At 39.9% G+C, this 26,672-nt stretch overlaps 1 protein-coding gene across 1 annotated transcript in view; it reads right to left on the reverse strand.

Moving 5' to 3' along the window:
* The window catches only part of PEX1 (peroxisomal biogenesis factor 1), a 71,306-nt gene that overhangs the window by 14,226 nt on the left and 30,408 nt on the right, over nucleotides 1–26,672 (reverse strand). The window contains exons 10-21 of the mRNA XM_061164888.1: nucleotides 25,509–25,641; nucleotides 18,200–18,296; nucleotides 16,399–16,569; nucleotides 14,336–14,490; nucleotides 11,456–11,645; nucleotides 10,908–11,074; nucleotides 8,907–9,041; nucleotides 5,705–5,769; nucleotides 3,361–3,503; nucleotides 3,177–3,280; nucleotides 2,220–2,396; nucleotides 927–1,157 (exon numbers count right to left, since the gene is read on the reverse strand). Coding sequence (XP_061020871.1) covers nucleotides 927–1,157; nucleotides 2,220–2,396; nucleotides 3,177–3,280; nucleotides 3,361–3,503; nucleotides 5,705–5,769; nucleotides 8,907–9,041; nucleotides 10,908–11,074; nucleotides 11,456–11,645; nucleotides 14,336–14,490; nucleotides 16,399–16,569; nucleotides 18,200–18,296; nucleotides 25,509–25,641 — 1,768 coding nt within the window. The remainder of the gene's footprint in view (nucleotides 1–926; nucleotides 1,158–2,219; nucleotides 2,397–3,176; nucleotides 3,281–3,360; nucleotides 3,504–5,704; nucleotides 5,770–8,906; nucleotides 9,042–10,907; nucleotides 11,075–11,455; nucleotides 11,646–14,335; nucleotides 14,491–16,398; nucleotides 16,570–18,199; nucleotides 18,297–25,508; nucleotides 25,642–26,672) is intronic.

Raw genomic sequence — 26,672 nt, forward strand, 5'->3', positions numbered from 1 at the left:
ATAGGGTATACTAAGGTTCTGGGACATTTCTGCATGTTAAGAAACAGAAAACAAGGACTAGAATTAAAACTGCTTACTATTCTTAAGAATAAAAATGGGTTACTTTTATTATATTTTTTAAAACCTAATTAAGGAAATCTACCTAAAAAATTACTGAATATTTGTAAAAATGTTAAGATTACCAATAAAGAAACAGTGAATCACTCTCTTCTGAGATATTGTTGAATGCTATTTTAATTTAGAAAAATGCTATTGCCCAAATTTAATCTGGGCTTCCCTTGTAGCTCAGTCAGTAAAGAATCTGCCTGCAATGCAGGACACCCAGGTTCGATTCCTAAGGACAGGAAGATCCCCTGGAGAAAGAAATGGCAACCCACTCCAGTATTCTCGCCTGGAGAATCCCATGGACAGAGGAGCCTGGCGGGCTACAGTCCATGGAGTCACAGACACGACTTAGTGACTAAAACACATATATTTAATCTAAACATTTTCCCTGTTGAAACATTACTAATAGCTTTTTCACTATGCTTATACTTTCTACCAGAAGTATTACTAAAAGACAACATTTTGTTGTCAGAATTTTTGACATTATCATACCAAATTTCTCATTATCCTCAACTGTTCTACAATAAGAGAATTTAAGTTTAACATAAAATGGACCTGCTACTGAAGATGTTTTAAAGCTGCTAATGAAGAGAGAAAACTACCTGAAAGAAACCAAAGGGTGATCACAACCAGTGGCTACCTCGGCTCCCCTTACTGCCAGCCCCGTCTTCACAAGGAATGAAAATGACTGATTAGTGTACAGAAAGACTGCTTTACTGACAGAGTCACACCAACCAGAAAGAACACAGGGGGCTGGTTAGGACACAAACTGAACCAACATATGGCTTGCTATTTCAGAACTGTACAACTACACAAGTTACCAAATCAGAAGAGGTTCCATTTCCAAGTTCTGACTCGTAAGAGCTTCCAAAGTAGAGCCGGTACACGTTGAACTTTGATTCATCTTGAAGCACCTCCGACATCTCCAGAGAAACCAGGGACTGCTCTAAGCCACATTCTCCGTCTCCAGCTGAATCATCAGAGCCACTGCTGTGGTTAAGGAAAACCATTGAAGACAGACTCAGGTCACTATCAGAGCTGGAACCTCCATCCTAAAACATACAAAAGGACAATCAGCTGTAAGGCTCTAAATAATCCACAATTCAAAAATAAACCACACAGCATTCTAACAGACCAAGGAAACTCCAGGCCCTTTTTACAAAAGTTCTTATCGATTCTCTAATGGTTTTGAGGCATATCACATAATTTTAACTAATAAAATAAGGAAAGACAAAATGGAATATACAGGTAATTTGCCAACCATCTCCCCCAAAACTAACAAAGCTAGGACTCAGACTTCTGGATTTTATTTTCATGTCTCTTTAAATTCCTATTTTTCTATTCTGAAATGAGAAAGCACTCTAAAACATGGTTGATGCATCATTATAGAGTGCTTTACAAATAAACACCCTTTCTGCTAGTGAAATGGGGCGGGGGGAGGAAACCCCTTCCATGGCTTACCAAAATAAGCAGCACAAACTTGGAAGTATCTAAATTTAGTCCCTGCAATAACTTTGAACAAAATGTGAAGGAGAGGAGTCTATAGGAAAAGTCTTCCTAGAAAATATATGGTAAAGTCCATAAGGAGGCAGAGTTCAAATTCTTTGCTGCAAAAATTAAAATATTATCCTTAGAGAAAAAACGTCCTGGGGCTGGAGTACCAAAAGTACAAGATAAACCTAGAACATCTTGTCCTGTAGGGAAGCAGGTGATCAGAGAAAGAGGACGACACACCACGAAGGCAGAAGCCACCAAAAGGGGCTCCTACTGGCCAGATCTGTGACAGTCTGAGCTTCAAAATAACTACTTGATGATTTTTTTAAAAAAGCAAAAAATTTGAAATCCGCAATATAATTCCTGATACCTCAATTCAAAGGATACCCTTCCACACACCAATTATATTTTGCCAATAGTAAGGTAAGGTCAAAGAAACAGACACCAAATTCTCCATGTAATTACAAATTCTCTACAAAGCCAGCATCCCAATTACGGTAAATTTCTGTAAAGTTAAACTGAAGTCGTTCAAAAATAAAATTTTTTTTTAAGGTTGACACTGACACTGAACTGCTCCCGCCACCGTAAGACACCACAGTAGCGGCCTCCTCCGAGCTCACCTGGGGCCCATAGGACAGCAGCCTCCCGTGCAAGGCCTCCAGCTGGGCGTTGTAAAGCAGCGCTTTCAGATCCGCTCCCGTAAAGGAGTCGGTCACTGACGCCACATGCTGAAGATCCACATCATCTGCCAGAGGTAGAGACTCACTGAGAACGTTTAAAATTTCAAGACGTGACGCCTGAAGGGAGAAAAACTCATTGACTTAACAAATAACATTGAATACAATATTTTCAACTGTGCATCTTACAGGATTTTTCTTATACATTCACTTCATATATCTAACAAGTTTTACTTATAAATAAGTTGAGGAATGTACCACCAGGCTACAACTGTCCTCCGTGGTCCTTTTTTTCCTAACAGAAGGAACACAGGGAGGAAAATGAATGAAAATCAACATTCTCAACCATTCAGTGTAGGTCATTTCTTAGTGCTTATGTTCTGGATTTGGGCAAAGGAGCCAATAAATGTTTCAAAAAGAAAATTAAAGTAATTGCTACACGTGATATACATTTATACCTTTGACTACTGATTTGTCTATTTCTTCGTTCACTTATCCATTCATTGCTAAATTTGGAAACACAGGACTAGACTGGTTGAAAAGCATATCTCTACGTAACCGGCATGGACGCTTCCTATACCACTATGCTTGATTCTGTATCAGTCTTCTGTCAAGATAATGAGGTGTGTGATCTCTGAACACAGGGAACATGGACATCAATACTCTGTTTCCCTCCCTTTTTTCCATCTGGCTAACACAAAGTCTTCAGATGGGAGTTTGCATGGGATGGCTGGGCCAAAGAAAGGCTTTGCATCTAATTCAGAATCTTTTCATGCTGTAAGAAAACAATGACTAGGATCTTTGCCAAAAACTGGTCTTCTAAGGACAACTGCTATTACCTGGCAGAAGCAAAGTTCACAGGGAAAGAGTGGCGTGTTTGTAGGTATATGAAATTGTCACCTGATCAGGAGGAGGACAGTATACACATTTATCTAGTCGGCCGGGCCTGAGCAGGGCAGGGTCAATCAAGTCAGGGCGACTAGTGGCAGCCAGTACATAAACACCTGGAGGGAAAAGAAAATACTTTACTAAATCCTGGGGGAATCTGGTTCCTAGAAGGTATTTCTGTATTTACAATTATTACCCTGCAAGCCTTCGACTCCATCCAGCTGAGCCAGCAACTGGTTAACCACACGATCTGTAACCCCTGTGTTATCGTGGCCGCGTCGAGGGGCAATGGATTCAAATTCATCAAAGAAAAGGATGCAGGGCTTTGCGGCCTGTGCTCTGGGGAAACAAACAGTATCTCACAGTTGAACAGGGCCTCCGGGTTTGCGATTTCATATATATATATATCTGTATACACATGCACATATATGTATTTAATTCTTCACAACAAACCCTTAAGAAAGGGTAATTATCCTTGCTTTTAGTAAACTAGGTCTTAGAGAAGTCAGGGAAGATTCGTGCCTTCTGGACCAGTCTTATTCAATAAGTTAAAAGCGTCTTTGGGGAAAAAAAAAAAGCTTCTTTGATCCTTATTACAAGTAAACTCTTTTTAATATGCTTTGGCCACCTGCACTTCTTTTGTGCAATGTCTCTTCATGTCTTCTGTGAATTTAAAATTTGGTACGCTTATTATGTTACCTTCTTTTTAATTAATACAAAGTTAGTCAATAAATAAAACTAAACAAAGTTCAAGTTAGGAAAAAACATATGTGACAAATTATTTTATAGAGAACCTTACAAAATAAAATGAAAATAAATCTCATCTCTGGTAAAAGGATAGACTATAGATCTGAAGAATTGCCCTTAATACAAAATAACTGTCGGGTTGATTAAAAAAAAAAATCTTTATTAAATACATGACAAGTAAGATAAATCTGGCACCGACAATAGACTGGATTACCTGTGCCTTGAATGTCTGGCAAAACTCTCTTAAAAAACCAAAGACATCTGATGTTTGACTTGTGCAAGAATTTTTAACTAGTGACTCATTTTTTCCCTACAGTTACAAGAATATTCAGATTTTGTTTCTTCTTTGCTTGACTTTGGTCAAATATATTTTGTCTATGTTGCCCAAATTTCAAATACACCGGCATAAAATTTATATTACTATTTCATAATATTCTTTTATTATCTTTTTCATCGCTGGGACTTGGTCTGGTGGCAAGCGGAAGTGTTCCGGTTCTCCAGCCTGAAAGTGAAAGTGTTAGTCACTCAGGCGTGTCCAATTCTTCCCGACTCTATGACTGTAGCCCGCCAGGCTCCTCTGTCTATGGAATTCTTCAGGCAAGAATACTGGAGTCAGTTGTCATGTGCTTCTCCAGGGGATCTTCCCAAACCAGGGATCAAACCTGCATCTCCTGCATTACAGGCAGATTCTTTCCTGTCTAAGCCACTAGGGAAGCCCAACTAAATGTATTTGGGGGGGGGGGGCCCTATCCTTTATTTTAACTTGTTTTAAAAGGAGAACAGAGTCCACATTACATTATTTCTTTGAAACTTATTACAATTGCTATGTATGGCCTGACATATGGCCAATTTTCAAAAATGTTCCAGGTGTGCTTAAAAAAAAAAGTGCATTCCCCAATTGTTGGGCACATATTCTAAATACCCTTACATCAAGCTTACTGAATATGTTGTTTAAATCTTCTAAATTTTTACTTTTTTTCTTTACTATTTTTAAAATTAATAACTGAGAACTGTGTTAAAATTTTCCACTATGAAAACAGATCTATCAGTTTCTCTTTGGAGCGCTATAAATTTTTGCTTTAAATATTTTGAAGTTACAGTATTAGATACAATTTTATAACTGTAATATCATTCTGGTAAATTGAACTGTTGGTCAGTATGTGGTTGATTGTCTTTATCTATAATAAGGCTTTTCTGGTAATAGTCTTTTCTTAAATTGGGTCGTAGAAATAAGAGTTCATTTTATTATTCTTTAAAATATATAGATATGTTATATATATTCTAACTGCATATTTTATAATAAAATTTTAGTAAAGGAACAAAGTGGCTTTTTCATTCATAAGCTTTCTGTAATCCCATCACATTTAAGTATTATTTTCACTCTTAAATATAAGCTTCTGTATTCACATGTACTTTTAAATAAATGCAGTAATAATTATACTCTATTTTAATTAAGTTGGCCACATGGAATCTTATAAGAGAGATAAAACTAGTAATTATGTGCTTCATATACTTTGAACATCTATGAATAACCAATAATGATTTCACTTTCAACATTTCAGAAATATTTCTATTATAAATATAAAACCAAATAATTTCTACAGCTTAGTATGAAAAATGTTGTATACTTAAGTAGTATTTGGTAAAACAGTGAAATTTTGTTCTCCAGCTTATTAATAACCTATATTAAATCATAGGTTTCAAAAATCAGACTTTTAAAAAAACAAGATCAACAAGTATTGGCTGATAAATAACCACAGAGTTAGTTAAAAAAACATTCATAGGGTACTAACCTAATAAAAACATCCCGAACAGCTTGTTCACTTGCTCCAATGTATTTGCTGAGTAACTCTGGTCCCTGTTAGGTAAAATAAAGTTAAATTATAATGAATTCAAAACTATCTAAAAACAAAGTATTTTTGTCCATGGCTAAGTCTAAATGTAACAATAGAAAACATTTAATTAAATGGATTTCTCCAAAATACATGTAAAAAATTAACGTGAGTAGAACAACTAGTTCTATACCTGATGTTTCCTTTGCCTAGAACGTCTGTCCCCAGAGTCTCACGGCTTCTTGCTTCATTTCATTCAGACCTCTGACAAAATGTCACATCCCCAGAAAGGCCTTGTCTGACAACCCCCTCTACAATCCACTCCAGTTACTTTACATCTTTCCTTGACTGTCTTCCTACATAGCGCCCACGACCACCTGACAGTGTATTTATTATACGTTAAAGTGTCTGTTTACTGTCTCTCTCCAGTAACAGAATATAAGCTCAGAAAAGACAGCTTTTTTATCGAATCCAATGTGGCTGCTACATGGTAAGTGCTGAATTAATTTAGTAAAGTAATGAATGGTTTAAAAAGGGAAATGTTCCATCTTTCTCTAATCTTTGGAGACTCCAAAATACATGTAATGAGATATGAATTTCTTTAATCAGCATCTTCAATTACTGAAACCAATTTATTTGTTCAATAAATAGATAAGTTATTTGAAGAATATATTGTTTTTCCTAAAAGTCAACTGAAAAAACTTTCAAAACAAGCTTTACTACATGTAACAAAATCAATAATGAGGACAGTTTTTCCTTAAATTGGGATATTTAAAAAAACTGAATAAGCCCTAATGTGGTCTCCAATGACAAATCATTACCATGCAAAGACCAAATATGATCAGGATATGTGACCAAAATAAAGAATTTCTAATATTCAGCCATCATTTGATATCTATTAATATACTAGTATGTAATTATATTTTCTCAACATAGAGAACTATAAATATAGGATGAAATAAGAAATAACTAAGGCAACATATTGGTGTCAGTGAAAGGCCTGCTTCTGATGCACACCTCCTAGGACCCACCCTTACTGAAAGCCTCAGCTCTCTACCGAGACTCATCCCAACTGTGCTCTGAAGACTTACTAAAGGGGACAGATAAGATGTCCTCCTTAATGGAACAACCCAAAATATTTGCAAGTGTTAATCTTGAAAGTATGTTTAAAAAAAACCACACAATAAACCTACATTCTAGTGACAAGTGAAGAAGAAAGAATATGATCATTGCTTTCCATCAATGCCAGGATACTCAAGTAACCAGCTCACAAAAACTGATGTGATAAAGAGGGTAGATGTAACACAACTGCAAATGACTAAACTGGCTCTCAGATTATAAGTCAATTTTGAATAAGATTACAATATAGGTTTCCCTCTTTTTCCCTCCCCTTTCTTTTTGAAGTTCATTTTACACTACTTCGCATTCATGAAAGACCTATTCAGTAACTGTTTTCACTGACAAGAAATCCGAAGAAACACTTCACATTTATGAAATGGAGCAGAAGTGAAGACAGCACTGTGTCTGTTTGCTGCGAGCCATCGCCGAGGCAGCACGCGCCCAGCAGCGGGGCCGGCGCCGCCAGGCCTCCTCCCAAGCCGGCTCGTTCTACACTCAGAACTGGGCGGTCACAGCTGGAGCCGCGTCTGGGAGCCGCGGGGCTCTGCCTCAGTTTACGCTCTTCATCCACTAGCAGGACGTGTCTGTTAGTTTGCTTTATACCATTCTGGTTTATGGAAGTGTTTCACAGAAACACCCTACTTCCAGGCGGTGGGGGAAAATTTGCTTATGATTCCTTTGCCTTGAAATGTAATTGCTCTCTGGCAAATACATATGGCTGGGCCGCTGACACTGTACAAATAAGACACCACATCCCAGACCATAATGACACACCAGTGGTGGAGTGAGAAGCGTTACTCAAAATGATCCACTGCGTGCCAGTGAGGTCTGACTCTTTGCAGCCCCACGGACTGTAGCCTGCCAGGTTCCACTGCCCATGGAATTTTCCAGGGAAGAATACTGGAGTGGGGTGCCATTTCCTACTCCAAGGGATCTTCCAGACCCAGGGATGAAACCCAAGTCGCACGCATTGGCAGGCAGTCTTTACCACTAGCGCCACCTGGTGACTGCCTGGTGATCTGCTAGCATGTCCTTTTGGTACCACACTCACCCTGCATCTGAGAAAACTTAAACTTGGTGTGATGCAGCAAGGGTGAGATACAGACAACAACAGAAACATAAAAACTGCACCTTCTGCCTGAGAGTGGTCTCCAGGCCCTAGTCTTCTAGCTCTTCTTCCCCCTTCAAGTTTGCTCTTTTATCTGAATATTTACACATAATTCTATTGCCGCCTTAAGCAAAAACATAATAATAAGCCCTACAAAAGAGAGATGCCTCATTATTCATTTTCCCACACAGCTTAACAGACTGATCACTGCTTCTACTATTAATAGTTTTCCAAATATGAGACTAACCCACTATCAAGAAACAAATGGGGTTGGCGAGGAGATGGAAAAATAGGTATACTCACTCTCACGCTGCTATACATGTAAAACGGTATAGTCACTATGAAAAAAGTTTGGTGGTTCCTCAAAGAGTTACACGCAGAATTACCGTATGAGTGATTATATATATATATATAATTATACTCTGAGGCATATGTGTATTCCAGAGAACGGAAAGCATGTGTCCACACAAAAATTTACACACACATGTTTACAGGGGCATTATTCATAACAGCTAAGAAGTGGGCATAACCCAGATGTTCACCAGACCATGGCATATCCACACCAACTTTAAAAAAGACTGAACATCATCCCGCCATAAACAGTCCTGAAGTCCTGAGGCACATTACAACTTGGATGAACCCTGAACACATCATGGTAAGTGAAAGAAGTCAGACACAAAAGGTGACACACGGCATGATTCCTTTTCTATGAAATATCTAGAACAGGCAAATCCAGAGAGACAGAAAGCAGACTGGTGATCCCCAGGGGATTGCGAGGGGGATGGAGAATGTGATGAAAAGGTTTTACAACTAGAGAGGTGGTGGCCACACAGTAGCGAGAATGCATTAAATACCACTGAAATGTACACTTTAAAATAACGATGTTAAGTTTTGCCTCAATTAAAAAAAAAGAAAAAAGAAAAATGCCAAACATACCTTGACACTAATAAAGTTCATTCCACTTTCCCGTGCAATTACTCCGGCTAGTAGGGTCTTTCCTGTCCCAGGGGGACCATACAGCAGCACCCCCGTCCTCTGTCGTATGGGCAAGTTGGCAAATAGTTCCGGGTACTGAAAAATACAAAAATATGACAAAGAGCTCAACTCTGAAACAAATGACTGAGCAGCCAGAGATCAGTGTACAGAAAAAAGTCCTTGGACGGTAACAACTGCCATCTCTGTAACAGTGCAATGACAGAAAAAACATTCCTACTTAAGATAATAAATGAGCTCAAAGGAACTATCACAGATTTTTCCCACTGGACCATGGAATACATTCCACATAAAACACATCTAAATGGATCCGAACTTCTTTCCATTTTTCCTGTTTTATCCCCCCAAACATTAAGAAAATAAAAGTAAGTATACTGCCCTCCACTTGTATGGCTCATGGGGCAAGCTGTGAATGCTACATCTATTCAAATATACCCAATCAAGGAAAGAAAATAATAAAGAAACATGTGTAATGATAATAATAAAATCTCCCAGGACATTCCATGCTGAACAAGTAATGTGACTGCTCTATTTCACCCTCTAAACCACCAGCTTCTCCGTAAGAAAACTTTTTGAACAGCAAGAAAACCCTCTGGCTCTGTCAGCAGCCACCGGTCTCCCCTGGCAGCGTGTGAGCTTGTGCTCAGCCGTGTTCAACTCTGTGCTGCCCCGTGGACTGCAGCCGGCCAGGCGCCCCTGTCCACGGGATTCTCCGGGCAAGGCCACTGCAGTGGGCGGCCAGTCTTCTCCAGGGGCTCTTCCTGACCCAGGGACTGAGCCCGTGTCTCCTGCAGGTGGGTTTCTCACTCCTGAGCCACTGGGTCTCCTCTGTTGGTATGTCTATTTAGTCCCACATGTTGACACAATTCCAGCCTCACCTTGACCTCCACTCTCATCTGAATGAGGTCCCAAAGTCAGCATTTATGCGGATGGCCTCACACACCTGGACACTGATGCTGATGCCCAGACCCAGCCTTCGGGTCATGACCCCGCAGGCCACGTCCCACGCCCATGTCCTGCCACACAGGCTTTAACCCCCGGTTGTGAGCGGCACTCAGTACGTCCCAGTCCCCACCAGCCAGTTCCCAGGACTTACCCGTAACTGAGGGCCCGGCCCATTTATCTTCATCTTCGGTCGGGTCCCTGATCTCATGCAAAGATCCTTCTCTCTCACGATTCTCATCCAAACACACCACCTTCTAGATTCTACTTCTGATCTAAAGAACAGTCAGCCTGGTCGGTGCTGCCTGCTAACTCTGCCTTTCCAGACTGTCAACCAAGTCTGGCTTGATCCTGAGTTCTGTGGGCCTCACTGACTCTCCCACCTTCTAGTTGATTTCTATCTGTTTCTGCTCAATCCTAGCTGATGGCTCATAAGCTTCAGTGAAATGTGAATTATTCAAGAAAAATCCAAGAACTCTGAAATTGACATCAAACTGTATTTTTACTACAGGACTTCCCTGGTGGCACAGTGGATGAGAATCCGCCAGCCGATGCAGAGGACATGGGTTCGATCCCTGGTCCAGGAAGATTCTACACGCCTTGGAGCAGCTAAGCCCATGTGCCACATCTACTGAAGCCCGCGTGCCCTACAGGGCCTGTGCTCCACAATGGGAGATGCCACTGCAATGAGAAGCTCGGGCACTGCAGGGAGCAGCAGGCCCTGCTCACCACTAGAGGCAACCCCACAAAGCAATGAAGACCCAGTGCAGGCAAAAATAAAAATAAGTTATTTACTGTAAACATCACCCCAGCTTTATGGGCAAGGACTATATCAAATACTTTAAAAAATCTGTTCAAGTGCCCAAAATAGGACTGGACGTTTATTTGGTAACAATAAATTCTTGTTGGGTCAAACTGAGACTGGGCAAGCCAACACATACAGCCAGAGCCAGTGATTCAGGGGTTTTACAGGAAGCAGGGAGTACTCAATTTTTTAAGTACCTTGGCTGGTAACTGGATAGTATCCACTAGTGTCTGCCGCACTTCATGTAGCCCACCGATCCTATCCCAGCCCAGGTCCCTAGGTTTATGTAGGTTGACATCTCGCAGAGACACAGGAATAAATTCTCGGAGAGCGTTTTGGAAGTCCAATGTTGTCAAAACTAATTCTGTTTAAAAATAAACACAACTTCTGTTGGTAGTCTCATCTACATATGAATTCTCACTCACCCAGCTTGCCCTCCCCTCTAGTAACCACCACTCTCTTCTTCAGGTCTACGTATTTATGTTTGGTTTGGTCTGTTCATTTATTTTGTTTTTTATGTTCCACATGAATAGAATCATGTGGTATTTGTCTTTCCCCATCTGATTTCACTTAGCCAATCTTAACTCGGTTAAAAAAATGTCATTAATTTAGCTGGAAATGCCATTTTCTACTCAAATACCTGCTTAATTGAATGCTAACATGGACTATATTTAATTCTTACCTTACTACATTTCTCCACAACGGAAGGAAGGAACGAAATTTTGGTTTCAGCAATAAAACGTACCTTCCCTGCTGTACACATTCTGCTGAGAGAGACGAGAATGTATGGCTCGATCCACAAGCATGGTAAAATCTCTGGCCACAAAGCCTTCGGTTTCTTTAGCTATACGCTGCAGATCAAGACCGGTGAACCTCTTCATGTCACAGTTCAGTTTAGTTTTTAATATAGTATGCAGAATTTCACATCTTTGATCCTAAGAAAAAAAACACAAAATTCAAATTTATAATTTTACTTGAGTGCAAACTTTTGTACTTGTATTTTGGGGAAAACCCGGTTGCCATAATCTGCAGGCACAGAAAGCAGCCTGTGTTTGCCTGCAGATAGACTGGGGGGTGGTGACTGCAAAGGGCCACCAAGGATACACTGGGGAGGGAGGGAACCGTTTGTTGCCTTAACTGTGGTGATGGTTTCACAGTACATACACAGGTTAAAACTCATCAAATGCACACTGTAATTTTTTATTTTATTTTTTGGTTGCAATGTGTGGCTTGCAGGATCTCAGTTTCCCAACCAGTAACTGAACCTGGGCCACAGCAGTGAAAGAGCTGAATCCTAACCAGCATTCCATCGGGAAACTCCCAAATTGTACACTTTAAATAGTGAGTTTGTTGTCTTCAATTTTTTTATACCTTAATAAAGCTGTAAAAAGAATTACATTGATAAATGACTGCTCTTTCTCCAGTAAAAAGATTTTTATTTTGGCTCCTTTAAGAGTATTTTGTTGTTGTTATTCCCATAAAACATAATTCTAAAAACATTTAGTGGTTGATATCACTATGTTCTGTTATGCTTAATAACAAGTATATTTTTATCCTTTGCTTTTCCTTCAGCTTTGAGATATAATTGACAAATAAAATGATAAGATATTTAAAGTGTACAATGTGATGGGTTTTTTTTAAGTAAACTTTTTATCTTGTATTGGGGTATAGCTGATTAACAAGACTGTTGTAATAGTTTCAGTGGGCAGTGAAGGGGCTCGGCCACACATACACAAGGGTCCATCCTCCCCCCAGACCCCCCTCCCACCCAGGCTGCCGCATGACATTGAGCGGGGTTCCCTGTGCTACCGTCGGTCCTTGCTGGTTATCCGTTTTGAATACAGCAGTGTGTACCTGACCACCCCAGACACCCTAACTACAATAACAGTTAATCGGCATAGGGTCTGAGTACTTAGCGTGGATGCTAGGTAAGAATTTTAAATGGAAAGTTAAAATATGGCTGCCTGTCTGGGAACATTCTTGGAGCGTGCTGCCACTAAAACCATCAGGACTGTAAGCCCCAAAGGAGATGATGGGTTGTGTGTGCTTATGTACATTTGGTCTTTGTCATGCTCCTGGCACAGAGTTCCTAAAGCCCGTAAAATGTCCTAAATGATAAGAGTGATAAACGTGTCTTGACATTCCTAACAAACCCCTTTCAGCCACATCTGAGTTTATGTTGATGAGGTGACTTTTGGGAGCACCTAAGTACAGGGGTTGGTTGCCACAGTAACCTACCTAGGCTAGAGAACTGAAGCTTTCAGTCCCAACCCCTGATTTCCCAGGAGGGAGAGGGACTGGAGGCTGAGTCAGTGCCAATGGCCAATGATTTAATTAACAATGCCTACGTAACAGAGTTCCCACAAAACCCCAAAAGGACAGGGTCTGCAGAGCTCCCAGGCGGGAGGAGGGCTTCCCCGGCAGCTCAGACAGTAAAGAACCCACCTGCAGCGCAGGAGACCTGGGTTCAGTCCCTGAGTTGGGAAGATCCCGAGAAGAAGGAACTGGCAACCCACTCCAGTATTCTCGCCTGGAGAATCCCACAGACAGAGAAGCCTGGCGGGCTGCCGTCCATGGGCTGGCAACGAGTCAGACACGACTGGGCAAGGAGCGCACTCGCTTTCAGGCTGGAGACCCAGACCAAGTCCCAAACTCCGCAAGGACAGACGCTCTTTTGTGCCCGACCTCATCCTGTGTGCCTTTTCACCTGACTGCTGATTTTTATCTGTTCATACTCTTTGTAACAAGCTGGTAATCCACTGAGTGAACTAGTTTTCTAAGTTCTGTGACTTGCTATTGAAAATTAACGCAACCCAAAGAGGCAGTCAAGGGAACCTCTGACAGAAAACCATTCAGGAGCACGGGTAACACTGGCATCTGATGTGGAGGACATCTTGTGGGGCTGAGCCCTCAACCCGGGGAATCTGATGCGCTCTGGGCAGTGTCAGAGTCAGGCTGATGTGGGACACCCATCTGGTCTACAAGAATCGCTTGGTGGTGAGGGGAAGAAACCCCACATCCTGGAAACGGATGTCAGAATCACAGTGGGCACAGAATATTAGTGCTGGTAAAAAAAAAAATGTTTTAGCTAGTCACATTTTTAAAAGGAGAAACTCTTAAAGGTAAATATATGAGGTAATGGATGTGTTAAGGAACTTGACTGTGGTAAATATTCCACAATGTATATGTATATCAAATCACTGTGGTACACTTTAAATATATATAATTGTTCTTGTCAACTGTATCTCACTAAATCTAAAAAGAATTCTAATTTCCATAGTGTATTTATAGATTTTACTGATATGGAATGAAGCAGTTCAGAATTTTCAGGGTTTTTTGTTTCTTTTTAAATGGAGTAAAAAAAAAAACTTTAATAAGAAAAACAGAAGAAATGTTCTTTTCAAAAAAGATATTTCCTTGGAAAGTACCTGGTAATATTTCACATGGTTACAGATGAGAATTTTGTATCTAAGTAAAACACGCACTGAAGGTTGATTTTAAGTCTTCTTAGGATCACTAACATAAGCATTACATTTAAATTAAAGTTATACATCATTAATAAAATGGATAAATAATTTATATAGAAGGGGACACATTTCAACAGTCCTCACAAGTAGTAAGTTACCTGGTCAGGAGGTTGAATGTGCTGGACGCACTGGAATACGTGAACTCCTTGAGCAGAAACAAGTAAGGGATGCAGAGAATGTTGAGACTGGCTCGTAGCAATCAGCGCAACCAAACTTCCCATGGAAATAAATTCTTTCACCACATCGTTCAAAGCTGGAATTGAGCAACACAGTGTAAAAGCTTATTATATAAAAGTGAAATTTTAAAATCATACACTAATTAAAAATAATAACCTAGTTACTTTACAATATTGTAGTGGTTTTTTGAGTGAAAATCAGAACAAATTCAACTTTAAAAAAAAAAATAATAATAATAATAACCTAAAGTCGAGCTTTAAAGTAGAGTATGAAAGGTATGGCCCCTCTTTACCTTTCAAAAATTACATCTTCCACTCATTCTGCAGTTCATCTAGACTGAGGACCTAGTACTGGCCAGGTTCCAGTTACTCTAACAGAGGCAAGGGAAGCAATGTAAATGCCGTGTACTCAGAACCATGCCTAGTGAGGTTGGTTCTTACTAGGTAAACTTCTGGATCTCAACAGATAAATGAAAAGGAGTCTCTGCACAGATGTACAGAACAGACTTTTGGACTCTGTGGGAGAAGGCGAGGGTGGGATGTTTCAAGAGAACAGCATCGAAACATGTATATTATCAAGGGTGAAACAGATCACCAGCATGAGACAAGTGCTCGGGCCTGGTGCACTGGGAAGACCCAGAGGAATCGGGTGAAGAGGGAGGTGGGAGGGGGGATCGGGATGGGGAATACGTGTAAATCCATGGCTGATTCATGTCAATGTATGACAAAAACCACTACAATACTGTAAAGTAATTAGCCTCCAACTAATAAAAATAAATGAAAGAAAAAAAAAGAAAAGGAGTCTCTGAAATAAGTATTATAGAAGGATGAAAAACTTTCATGTTGTGTTCTATTGAGCAAGCAAAATACAGCTTATATACCTATGGCTTTCTGGACAACCTAGCTCAAGAAAGGTTTGACTGGTATGAGGTAAGAACTGAAACAGGCCTTAAAAACGTACATCTGATCCTGACCTAGGAATCTGCAGCATTCCCTTAAACACGAGACTAGCAAGTCTTTCAGACACTACGAGATTCCAAATGTGAAATTAACACTATTTTGGTGATCCAGCAGTTATGGGTGCATTCTGGATTCATCTCGTAAGAATCCTGATGCAGAAGAACACTGTCAAATCCTCCAACTCCTGATCCCATCCTCTCCTAGAACCCTAAGCTCCACTGGAATTACTTGGACCTTTGGCAGCTCCGCGCCAATTTCTACTCCTTCATCAAAACTCATCTCAGTTTGAACTCCTCTCAGAAACCTCCCCTGACAACTTCTTACCCAACCACCTCCAGTTTAGTATATGTGCTCCTACTGCGCCCTGGACACACTTCCAGCAGAACACATCCTACCCACCTCCTAGTTGTGTCTTCCTGGTCAAATTCCCTGACCTTGAGTTTCCATTTACTCAACTGGAAAACCAGGAGAGTGTCTGCATGGGGAATACAAAGCAACCCCTCGCAGTCAACACATGGCGGCTATCACTGTGAGTCTTCTGTACTAACTCTGTTTACTTTTATCTCCTCTCCAAGACTCTGAGACTAGAGACTGTGCATGAGCGATAGAGAAGTATTTGTCAAATGAGCAAAACAAGAGTAAAGCTGTACAGTTCAGCAATTTCTAATAAGTGGAGAAGGGAGAACTTCCCTGACGGCTTAGATGGTAAGGAATCTGCCTGCAACGTGGGAGACCTGCGTTCAATCCCTGGGTCGGGAAGATCCCCTGGAGAAGGAAATGGAAACCCACTGCAGAGGAGAATACGGCCCCAAAGACTAATGATGAGGTTGGAGAATGTTCACACTGCTCTATGGATCTTGCCAATACAAGATAACTACACAATTATACAATGTTCCCAGAGGCCTCAAAAGCAACACATTACATAGCACATATTCTGTTCTCTGAAGAGCACAGATTTACTGCTAACACTAAAAGTACAGACTGAGAAAGGAAAAGGCCTGCAGCCAGCAGGACGTGTGCGTTACCGTGGGCGAGCCGCTGGCTCTGAACGGCCTCCAGACCATGCTCGTGTTCCGGGAGCGCAGAGCGGCCAACGACGAGGTCCAGATCGTCCAACAGAACAACAGAGGGCTGCCGCCACAGCGCCTCTGAGAAAGCTGCTGCTAGGGTCTTCTGTATGTTTTCAAGCCTTTTTCCTTAACACAGGAGATACAAAGTGGTTTTAATGTTATTTGAAGGCTGAGAGAGTTCAGGCTGCCCTTGAAAGCATTAGAAAAGCTCAATATTGATTTGACTATGCAAATTTAATCCATACAGTATTTTGTTAACATACCAATCACTAAAATTGTTAGTCATTAACACAGTTTAATTAATACAGCTTCAAAGGACTCAGTAAAGTACTGAATTTTATAAAACTGAAAGACTATGCTACTATAATTTCTATACATATGCGTTTGTTCATTCCATGGAGAATTTCAGATCCCTATTTATAACAAAACAGTAAAATAAAAACAGGATGTGGGAAAATATAAATGAAAGTAAGGGGTCAAGAATCAGATAAAAGCAAACACAAATATAGCTGCCTCAAGATCCTAGAATTGCTATATTTAAATTACTAATTTGACTTCCATCTTCATGGTGAATTACAAACTTTTCATTTTCAAAGAATAGAGAACATACCAATTCACAAGAAAGGTCAAGAGTTCCTGTTACTTCAATCTTAAAATTTTCACATGAGGCTGCAAGCAAGACTCTAAGGACAAGGTCTCTAAAAACCAACTTTATAGAATATGAAGTAATGGGTTTTCAAAGGCTATTTCTTGGGACTTCCCTGGCAGCCCAGTGATTAAGACTTCACCTTCCAATGCAAGGGGTGCAGGTTCATTCCCTGGCCAGGGAGCTAGGATCCCATATGCCTTGTGGCCGGAAAACCAAAACATAAAACAGAAACAATATTCTAACAAATTCAATAAAGACTTTAAAAATGGTCCACATCAAAAAAATATTTAAAAAAAAGGCTATTTCTTAGTTGTTTACTATATGCTAGATTAATAAACACAATATAATGACTAGTTGTGAGTAGGAGAGGTAGCAAGGGGAGAAAAAATTAACTACTCAGTAAAATTTTTCTGATTCTTAAACTATTGGATAATAATATGTTACAGACTTTCAGAAGTATAAGTGTACAGCTGACCCTTGAACAATATAGGTTTGAACTGTGCAAGTGTACTTATATATATGTGGATTTTTTCCAGTAGGAAATACTACAATATTATACGGTCCAAGGTTGGTTGAATTCGTGGATACAGCAGAAACACATGTTCAGAGGGCTGACTATAAGTTATACAAAGATTTTTGGCTTCATGGAGGGTTGGTACCCCTAAGACACTCACTGTTCAAGAGTCAGCTGTGTGTGGTAGGTTGTAAATTTCCTCTCTGCTGTCTACAGCCACCCACTTTCCCTCCCCTGAAGCAGTCACCCTACGAGTTCCCCAAAGCAATTCAGAAGTAACCTATCCCAATTAGAGTATATTCTAAATACCAGTTTTCTCAGAGTTGTGCAAACTGGCATTGTTTAGGAGTATTGTCTACAAAGAGTTTTGGCTAGGGGAAAAAAAAGCCTCCAGCAAATATGGGGAGTTTTAAAATTTTTATTAAAAACATTAGAATGCCAAAGATCTAAAATTTCTAAGTAATTTCAATGACCAAATGACAAACAGAAAAATTAAATAAAAATTAGCTATCTGTATTTATTACTTAGCATTAAATAGAAACATTTCTTTCTACCAAAAAAGACATTTATGTAGAATATTACCATATTCATACCTCGTAAAGCTTTACAGTCAATTATTTCCACATGGGCATCCAATGTATCAAATGCTTCTTTACCGATTGCCTTTGCTAAAGTTGATTTTCCACTTCCCTAGAAAATAATTGTGTCATAAGAACTCTCAATGTATTCAGTCCCAGCAATAGCCCTTGTCACTGTGGTAACCACCAAGATTCAGCCTCATCAATCAAGTATATACTACACAATGCTATATAACAACTAAATCTCAATAAGCCTGGGGAAAAAGAAGAAAATCCACATCCCTAATTTAAAAATAACATTTAAAAAATACAAGATAACTATAAATACTTAGTAGAGACAAAAGCTTAAAAAAAAATCTGTAATCACCCCTCCTCCCAAAATTACTGTCCACTGTTTTGCCATATCTTCCTTCCAGACACTCCATACACATTTTATGCAAATTTATTAAGCTGGGATTACAGTACTCCTGAGGGTTTACAATAAATCACTGTCCTCTTTATCAACAGACATAGAGGTTCATCAGCTCTCTAGTACAATACCACTCTGAGGATGTACTGGACCACGATGTGCTTATCAAAACCCTTCCCGAGGTATATTTATGTTACTCCCAATTTTTAACCATGAGAAGTAAAGCTAAAATAAATATCCATGCAGATATGTTTATTTGTCAGATTATACTTTTAGAATAAATTTCTACAAGTTAATACTACATCAAAGGGTATACACATTTAAATTTTGCTAAACACTGCTGTAAGTGCCCCCTAGAAGACTTCAGTTCAGTCATTCGATCGTGTCCGACTCTTTGTGACCCCATGAACCGCAGCACACCAGGCTTCCCTGTCCATCACCAACTCCCGGAGTTTACTGAGACTCATGCCCATCGAGTCGGTGATGCCATCCAGCCATCTCATCCTCTGTTGTCCCCTTCTCCTCCTGCCCCCAATCCCTCCCAGCATCAGGGTCTTTTCCAATGAGTCAACTCTTTGCATGAGGTGGCCAAAGTATTGGAGTTTCAGCTTCAGCATCAGTCCTTCCAATGAACACCCAGGACTTATCTCCTTCAGGATGGACTGGCTGGATCTCCTTGCAGTCCAAGCGACTCTCAAGAGTCTTCTCCAACACCACAGTTCAAAAGCATCAATTCTTTGGCGCTCAGCTTTCTTCACAGTCCAGTTCTCACACCCATACATGACCACTGGAAAAACCATAGCCTTTGCCAGACGGACCTTTGTTGGCAATGTAATGTCTCTGCTTTTTAATATGCTATCTAGGTTGGTCATAACTTTTCTTCCAAGGAATAAGCATCTTTTAATTTCATGGCTGCAGTCACCATTTGCAGTGATTTTGGAGCCCCCAAAAATAAAGTCTCTCACTGTTTCCACTGTCTCCCCATCTATTTCCCATGAGGTGATGGGACCAGATACCATGATCTTAGTTTTCTGAATGTTGAGCTTTAAGCCAACTTTTTCACTCTCCTCTTTCACTGTCATCAACAGGCTTTTTTAGTTCCTCTCACTTTCTGCCATAAGGGTGGTGTCATCTGCATATCTGAGGTTATTGATATATCTCCCGGCAATCTTGATTCCAGCTTGTGCTTCTTCCAGCCCAGCATTTCTCATGATGTACTCTGCATATCAGTTAAAGAAGCAGGGTGACAATATACAGCCTTGACGTACTCCTTTTCCTATTTGGAACCAGTCTGCTGTTCCATGTCCAGTTCTAACTGTTGATTCCTGGCCTGCATACAGATTTCTCAAGAGGCAGGTCAGGTGGTCTGGTATTCCCATCTCCTTCATAGTTTTCCACAGTTTATTGTGATCCACACAGTCAAAGGCTTTGGCGTAGTCAATAAAACAGAAATAGATGTTTTTCTGGAATTCTCTTGCTTTTTCGATGATCCAGCGGATGTTGGCAATTTGATCTCTGGTTCCTCTGCCTTTTCTAAAACCACCTTGAACATCTGGAAGTTCATGGTTCACGTCCTGTTGAAGCCTGGCTTGGAGAATTTTGAGCATTACCTTACTAGCGTGTGAGATGAGTGCAACTGTGCGGTAGTTTGAGCATTCTTTGGGATTGCCTTTCTTAGGGATTGGAATGAAAACGGACCTTTTCCAGTCCTGTGGCCACTGCTGAGTTTTCCAAATTTGCTGGCATAGTGAGTGCAGCACTTTCACAGCATCATCTTTCAGGATTTGAAATAGCTCAGCTGCAATTCCATCACATCCACTAGCTTTGTTCGTAGTGATGCTTTCTAAGGCCCACTTGACTTCACATTCCAGGATGTCTGGCTCTAGGTGAGTGACCACACCATCGTGATTATCTGGGTCATGAAGATCTTTTTTGTACAGTTCTTCTGTGTATTCTTGCCACCTCTTCTTAATATCTTCTGCTTCTGTTAGGTTTCTATAATTCTTTTAATATAGGCTTCCTCCCTCAGTCTACTACAATTTCTTACCATTGTTGCTTTGACGAGCTTTTTATTTACCATATATATTTTTTTAATTTATTTAGGCTGAACCAGGCCTTAGTTGTGGCATGTGGGATCTAGTCCCCTGACCAGGGATCAAATCTCAGCCCCCCTGTGATAAAGCGCAGTCTTATCCACTGGACAACCAGAGAAGTCCCTGCCTGGCTTTTAACAGCCCTGTACCAGTTCTAATATTTTGCTTTTCATTTACTGTGAACAGGAAAAACAGCCAAGCTTATTGTGTAAAGTCTGAAATTTAGCAGGCATTCAACAATACTACCATCATTATAGTTTACAGAATTGCATTTATTTTTAAAGTCAGTGGCCCCTAAAGAATAAAGAAATTAGGGGTACTGGGCTGTATGTCCCACCTGTCATACTTTTGGTTTAATCAGAAGGCCTTTTCTCTCACTCAAAAGTAATTCACATTTTAGCACTTTTTAGTTTACAAAGCCCTTTCATATATATTATTTCTCTTAAGTGAGATTAATCCTAAAAGACAAGGTTAGAAACTGAAAAACTGCCTTAAGTCACAGCCAGTAAGTACATAAGAGAAGTGGGACTCAAATTCAGTTCCTCCACTAGTCTCATGAACCATGCTACCCCCAAGTCAGATGGTGGAGGTCTGATTTCTGAGTCAATAGGACATTGTTTTTTAAAATAATATTCTACCATGATGATATATTTTGAAATTTGACATAGGTAATTCAGAGAACATTTTGAGTAACTGCTATATTGTAGCAGCCTTGCATATCTGGAATAAACCCTACTTGATTGTGTTGAACTGTGATGTTGGAGAAGACTCTTGAGAGTCCTTGGACTGCAAGGAGATCCAACCAGTCCATCCTAAAAGAGATCAGTCCTGGGTGTTCATTGGAAGGACTGATGCTGAAGTTGAAACTCCAAAACTTTGGCCACCTGATGTGAAAAGCTGACTCACTGGAAAAGACCCTGATGCTGGGAAAGACTGAGGGCAGGAGAAGGGGACTGCAGTTCATGTGGTCGCAGAGAGTGGGACACGACTGAGCAACTGAATTGAATTCTTTTTATACATTAGTTGATCACATTTGCTAATATTTTATTAGGGATTTCTACACCTGTATTCCTGATAGATCTTAGTCAGTAGTTTTCTTGTGATGCCTGTCTTGTTTTGGCATTACGTAATGCTGGCCTCACAGAATAAACTAGAAGATTTTCCTCTGCTTCCACCCACTGGAAGAGACTGTAGACAACCGGGATAATTTCTTCCTTGAGAGTTTGGTAGAATGTACCCAGTGCGCCCATCTGGGTGTGTGCTTTCTGTTTGGAATGACATTAATTACAGACTCAATTTCTTTAATAGATGTAAGCCATTTTGTATTGTCATTATTCTTCTTGTGTGAGTTTTGGCACCTGTGTCTTTCAAGGAATCGGTTTATTTAACTAGGTTATCTAATTTTTAGGCATAGAGCTAAAAATTTTTAGGGGCACAAGCTGTTTATTACTCTTACTACTTTATTATCCGCTTTTAAAATTTGTTTTAATTGGAGGATAACTGCTTTACCATGCTGTGTGTTTCTGCCTACAAGTGCATCAGCTTAAGTACGTTTATTCTCCCTCTCGAGCCGCGCCCCCACCCCCTGCCCATTATACCCCACTAGGTCAACACAGAGCTTTATTATCCTTTTAATGTCTGTGGGATCTGCCCTCTTTTTCATTTCTTATACTAGTGATTTGTATCCTCTTTTTTTTTTTTTTCTTAGCCTGCCTAAGGGTTTATCAATTTTTACTGACCTTTAAAAAAAAAAAAGCCTTTGGTGTCACTGATTGTCTCTACTGATTTCCTGTTTTCACTTCAATGGTTTCTGCTCTAATTCATATTATTTCTTCTGCTTACATTGGATTTAATTTGCTCTTCTGTTTCTAGTTTACTAAAGTAGAAACTTGGGATTACTGGAGTAGTTGCTCTATTTTAAGTAAGAAATCAAAAGAAAGCAACTGGGGTAGTAAGAGGAAAAAAGTTATTATACTGGAGCTAAAAGTGAATAGAAGTAAAAAAGCCTTATGATTTTGAATTGAAAAAAAAACAAAACACACACAAGACTCACAAAAATCACACTCCAGCCCTGGAAAAAGTACTGCGTTGGTAGAGGAGAAAACTGTAAGCCCCTTCAAAGAGCAGGGAACCTCTAGTAAGACTGACAAAGATTAAAACAAGAGAAGATACAAATTACCAATGTCAGGAAACAGGACATAACAGATTTCCCATCTATGAAAAGCACAGTAAGAAGTGCTGCTGTTGGGAATATAAACTGGTACAGCCACTGTGGAGAACAGTATGGAGGTTCCTTAAAAAACTAAAAACAGAACTACCATATGACCCAGCAATCCCATTAGTGGGCACATCCAGGGGAAAACATAATTAAAAAAGACACATGCAGCCCAATATTCACTGCAGCACCATTTACAATAGCCAGGACAAGGAAGCAAGCTAAGACATGACCATCACAGGAACGGATAAAGACAATGTGGCATACATATACACACACACACAATGGAATATTACTCAGCCATAAAAATAAACAAAGTCGGGTCATCTGTAGAGATGTGAATGGACCTGGAGACTGTCATACAGAGTGAAGTCAGTCAGACCGAGAAGGAAAAATATCATATGACATCCCTAATATATGGAACCTAAAAAGAAATGATACAAATGAACTTACTTACAAAACAGAAAGAAACTCACAGACTTAGAAAATGAACTCATGGCTGCCAGGGGGAGGGGACAGTTAAGGACTTTGGGAAGGTCATGTACACACCGCTATATTTAAAATGGAGATCAACCAAACACTATTGGACAGCACAAGGAACTCTGCTTGATGTTATGTGGCAGCCTAGACGGGAAGGGAGTTGGGGGAGAATGGACACATCTATACGTGTGGCTGAGTCCCTTCACAGTTCACCTGAAACTCTCACAAGATTCCGCTATACCCAACACAAAATGCTTTAGGTGGTAAAAAAAAGATGTGGCGCATGTGTATGCGTGCGTGCATGCGCACACACATACACACACACACACACACACACACACACTCACAGAGGAATATTACTCAGCCGTAAAAAGGAATGAAACTGGGTCATTTGTAGAGATGTGAATGGACTTGGAAACTGTCATGGAGTGAAGTAAGTCAGAAAAACAAATATCATATTAATGCATATATGTGGGATCTAGACAAAGGGTGTAGATGATCTTATCTGCAAAGCAGAAATAGAGACACAGACGTAGAGAACAAACCTATGGACGTCGAGTGAGGAAAGGAGGGGTGGTGGGATGAATTAGGAGACTGGGATTGACATATATATACTATTGATACGACGTATAAAGCAGATAACGAATAAGAACACTACTGTATAGCTCAGGGAACTCTCCTCAATGCTCCACGGTGAGCTAAATGGGACACACACAAACAGGAAGGGAGTCTAAGAAACAGGGCCCGCATGTACACCTCTAGCTGACTCACTCTGCTGTACTGTGGAAACTAACATGTCAGGCAACTATACTGTCAGTCACTCAGTCGTGTCCGACTCTCTGCGACCCCATGGACTGCAGCCCACCAGGCTCCTCCGTCCATGGGATTCTCCAGGCAAGAGTACTGCAGTGGGCTGCCATGCCCTCCTCCAGTAAAGCAACTACTCCTATAAAAAATTTTTAAAAGAGCACACTTAGAGACTGCTACAAGCAACCTCATGCTCACAAATTTGACAACTTAGAAGAAACAGACACATTCCTCAAAAACTACAAATTACCAAACACCTGCCAAAATGAAACAAATGATTAAAGACTCTGAATTTATAACAAATATATAAAGAAATCTCTAGGCACAGATGGGTTCGGTGGAGATTTTACCAAACATTTTAAAGAATTTACATCAATTTTATACAATCTCTTCCAAAAAACAGAACAGAAGGGAGCACTTTTCAACTCATTCTGTGAGGCCAGTATTACTCTGAGAGCAAAACCAAAGGCAGAACCACAGGCTAATACTGATTGTGAATTTACATGCAAAAATCCTCAACAGAATATCAGCAAACAGAACTCAGCAAAGTATAAAAAGAATAACAGACCACTACCAGGTGGGATTTATTACAGATCTGAATGGCCGATATTCAACATTTCAAAATTAATCAGCCCCGTTATCACCCTTTGTTGCTGTTTAGTCACTAAGCCATGTCTGACCCTTTGCGACCTCATGGACTGTAGTCTGCCAGGCTCCTCTGTCCACGAGATTTTCCAGGCAAGAATACTGGAGCAGGTTGCCATTTCTTTCTCCAGGGGATCTTCCCAACTCAGGGATCAAACCTGTGCCTCCTGCACTGACAAGTGGATTTTTTGCTACACCAGGGAATCCCTATTTAACACCCCACCAGCATCATAAAAAAGAATATTCATACAATCATATCAACTGAAATAGAAAAAGAGCAGGGACAGCATCACCTAATTCAAGCGTTTTCTCAACATCTAACAGCAGGCACTCAAAAGTATTAGTGAGCGAATAAATTCTTCCCATCTGTCGCGTCAACAACCCTGTAGAACATGATTAAAGCTCAAGGAGAGAGGAATTAAAAATGGCTAATCAGGCACTTCCCTGATGGTCCAGTGGCTAAGACTCTGCATTCCCAGTGTAGGGGGCCCAGGTCTGATCCCTGGCCAGGGAACTAGATCCCACAGGCTGCAACCAAGAGGCTGCCTGGCACAGCGAAAAGACCCTGCATGCTGCAACTAAGACCAGCTGCAGCCATACAAATATTTAAACTTTTTTTTTGAAAGTTAAAAAAAATTGCTAATGAATGAAAATGAGCATATTTTAACCACATACCTTTCCTCCTGTGAGTAAAAGGGCCCCATTCCTAAGTCCTGCCACAAGGGACACCAGCTGCCGAGACAAAGGGCGCCCCAGGAGGCTGTGAGTGATGTGTTCCATGGAGGAGACACCCAAGGAATTCACTCCTCTGCAAAACATGTAAACTGCATGATCAAATGCTAGAACAGGATAAAATCTAGCGATAAACAATTTTCCTTCACAGGCTAGTTAATGATTTATAAAAAGAGTAAAATTTTGGAAATTTTCCTTTACTTGAAAGTGAAATGATTTAATGCCAAATCTGAGTCACAGATTTTAAAACGAATTCTACTACTTTCAAACATGTGCAGTAACTAGAAATTCTGTCCAAATAGGAATCCTTAAGGGGATTTGTCTTAATACACACATATATCCCCCTCAAAATGATTTCTGGCTTGTTATTCAACATTATCATACATGAGTGCTTTTAAAGTATTAGGATAACTAACTGAAGACTTATTTCCTTTTAAACATCATCTTTGAAATCCAGTTTCAATCTGAAGATTATACAAACATGAACTTTAACCTACTTCCTGATTCTGCCAGTTTATTTCTGATAATATCATAAATTCTTAAAATTAGTCTGCAGAGTTTTTACTTTATAAATTATTTACTTTAAAAAGCAGATTAATTGTTGCTTTGTAGTTTAATCCTTTAACTAAAACCTTTCTAGATTATACTATTACAGAACATCAAATCACTACTACTACATCCATTAAAGGCCTCTGTGACGAATTCTAAGACGCAACAGTTTATGTGAGATTCTTATACTGTATTAAGGGCTAAAGAAACTGAGGAGGTTCTTTTCAAATTTGTCTTAAAAGTTAAGGAAAACACAAATAATTCCCATCAATCAGTACATCTATAAGACAGTGAAGGAATAACTTAATTTGAAATATTTTTAAACACTCAACTAATGTCTTTGGATTTAACTTTCAAAGCTAATTTATTAATTTCAAAAGATTATTGTTTTATTCAAGCATGTACGATCCAGGTCATATCTAGCTGGCTCTCTTCTCACAGATCAAATCGCAAAGTAAAATTTCTAATACGTTTCAGACATTGTTTATCTGAGAAGAGAAGGCAAATTACTGAGCCAGGTGTGAAAACAGAAACAATCCTTGAAAAAACTATCTACCA

Source organism: Dama dama, chromosome 18 (genome assembly GCF_033118175.1).
Source record: "Dama dama isolate Ldn47 chromosome 18, ASM3311817v1, whole genome shotgun sequence".
Lineage (NCBI taxonomy): Eukaryota > Metazoa > Chordata > Mammalia > Artiodactyla > Cervidae > Dama > Dama dama.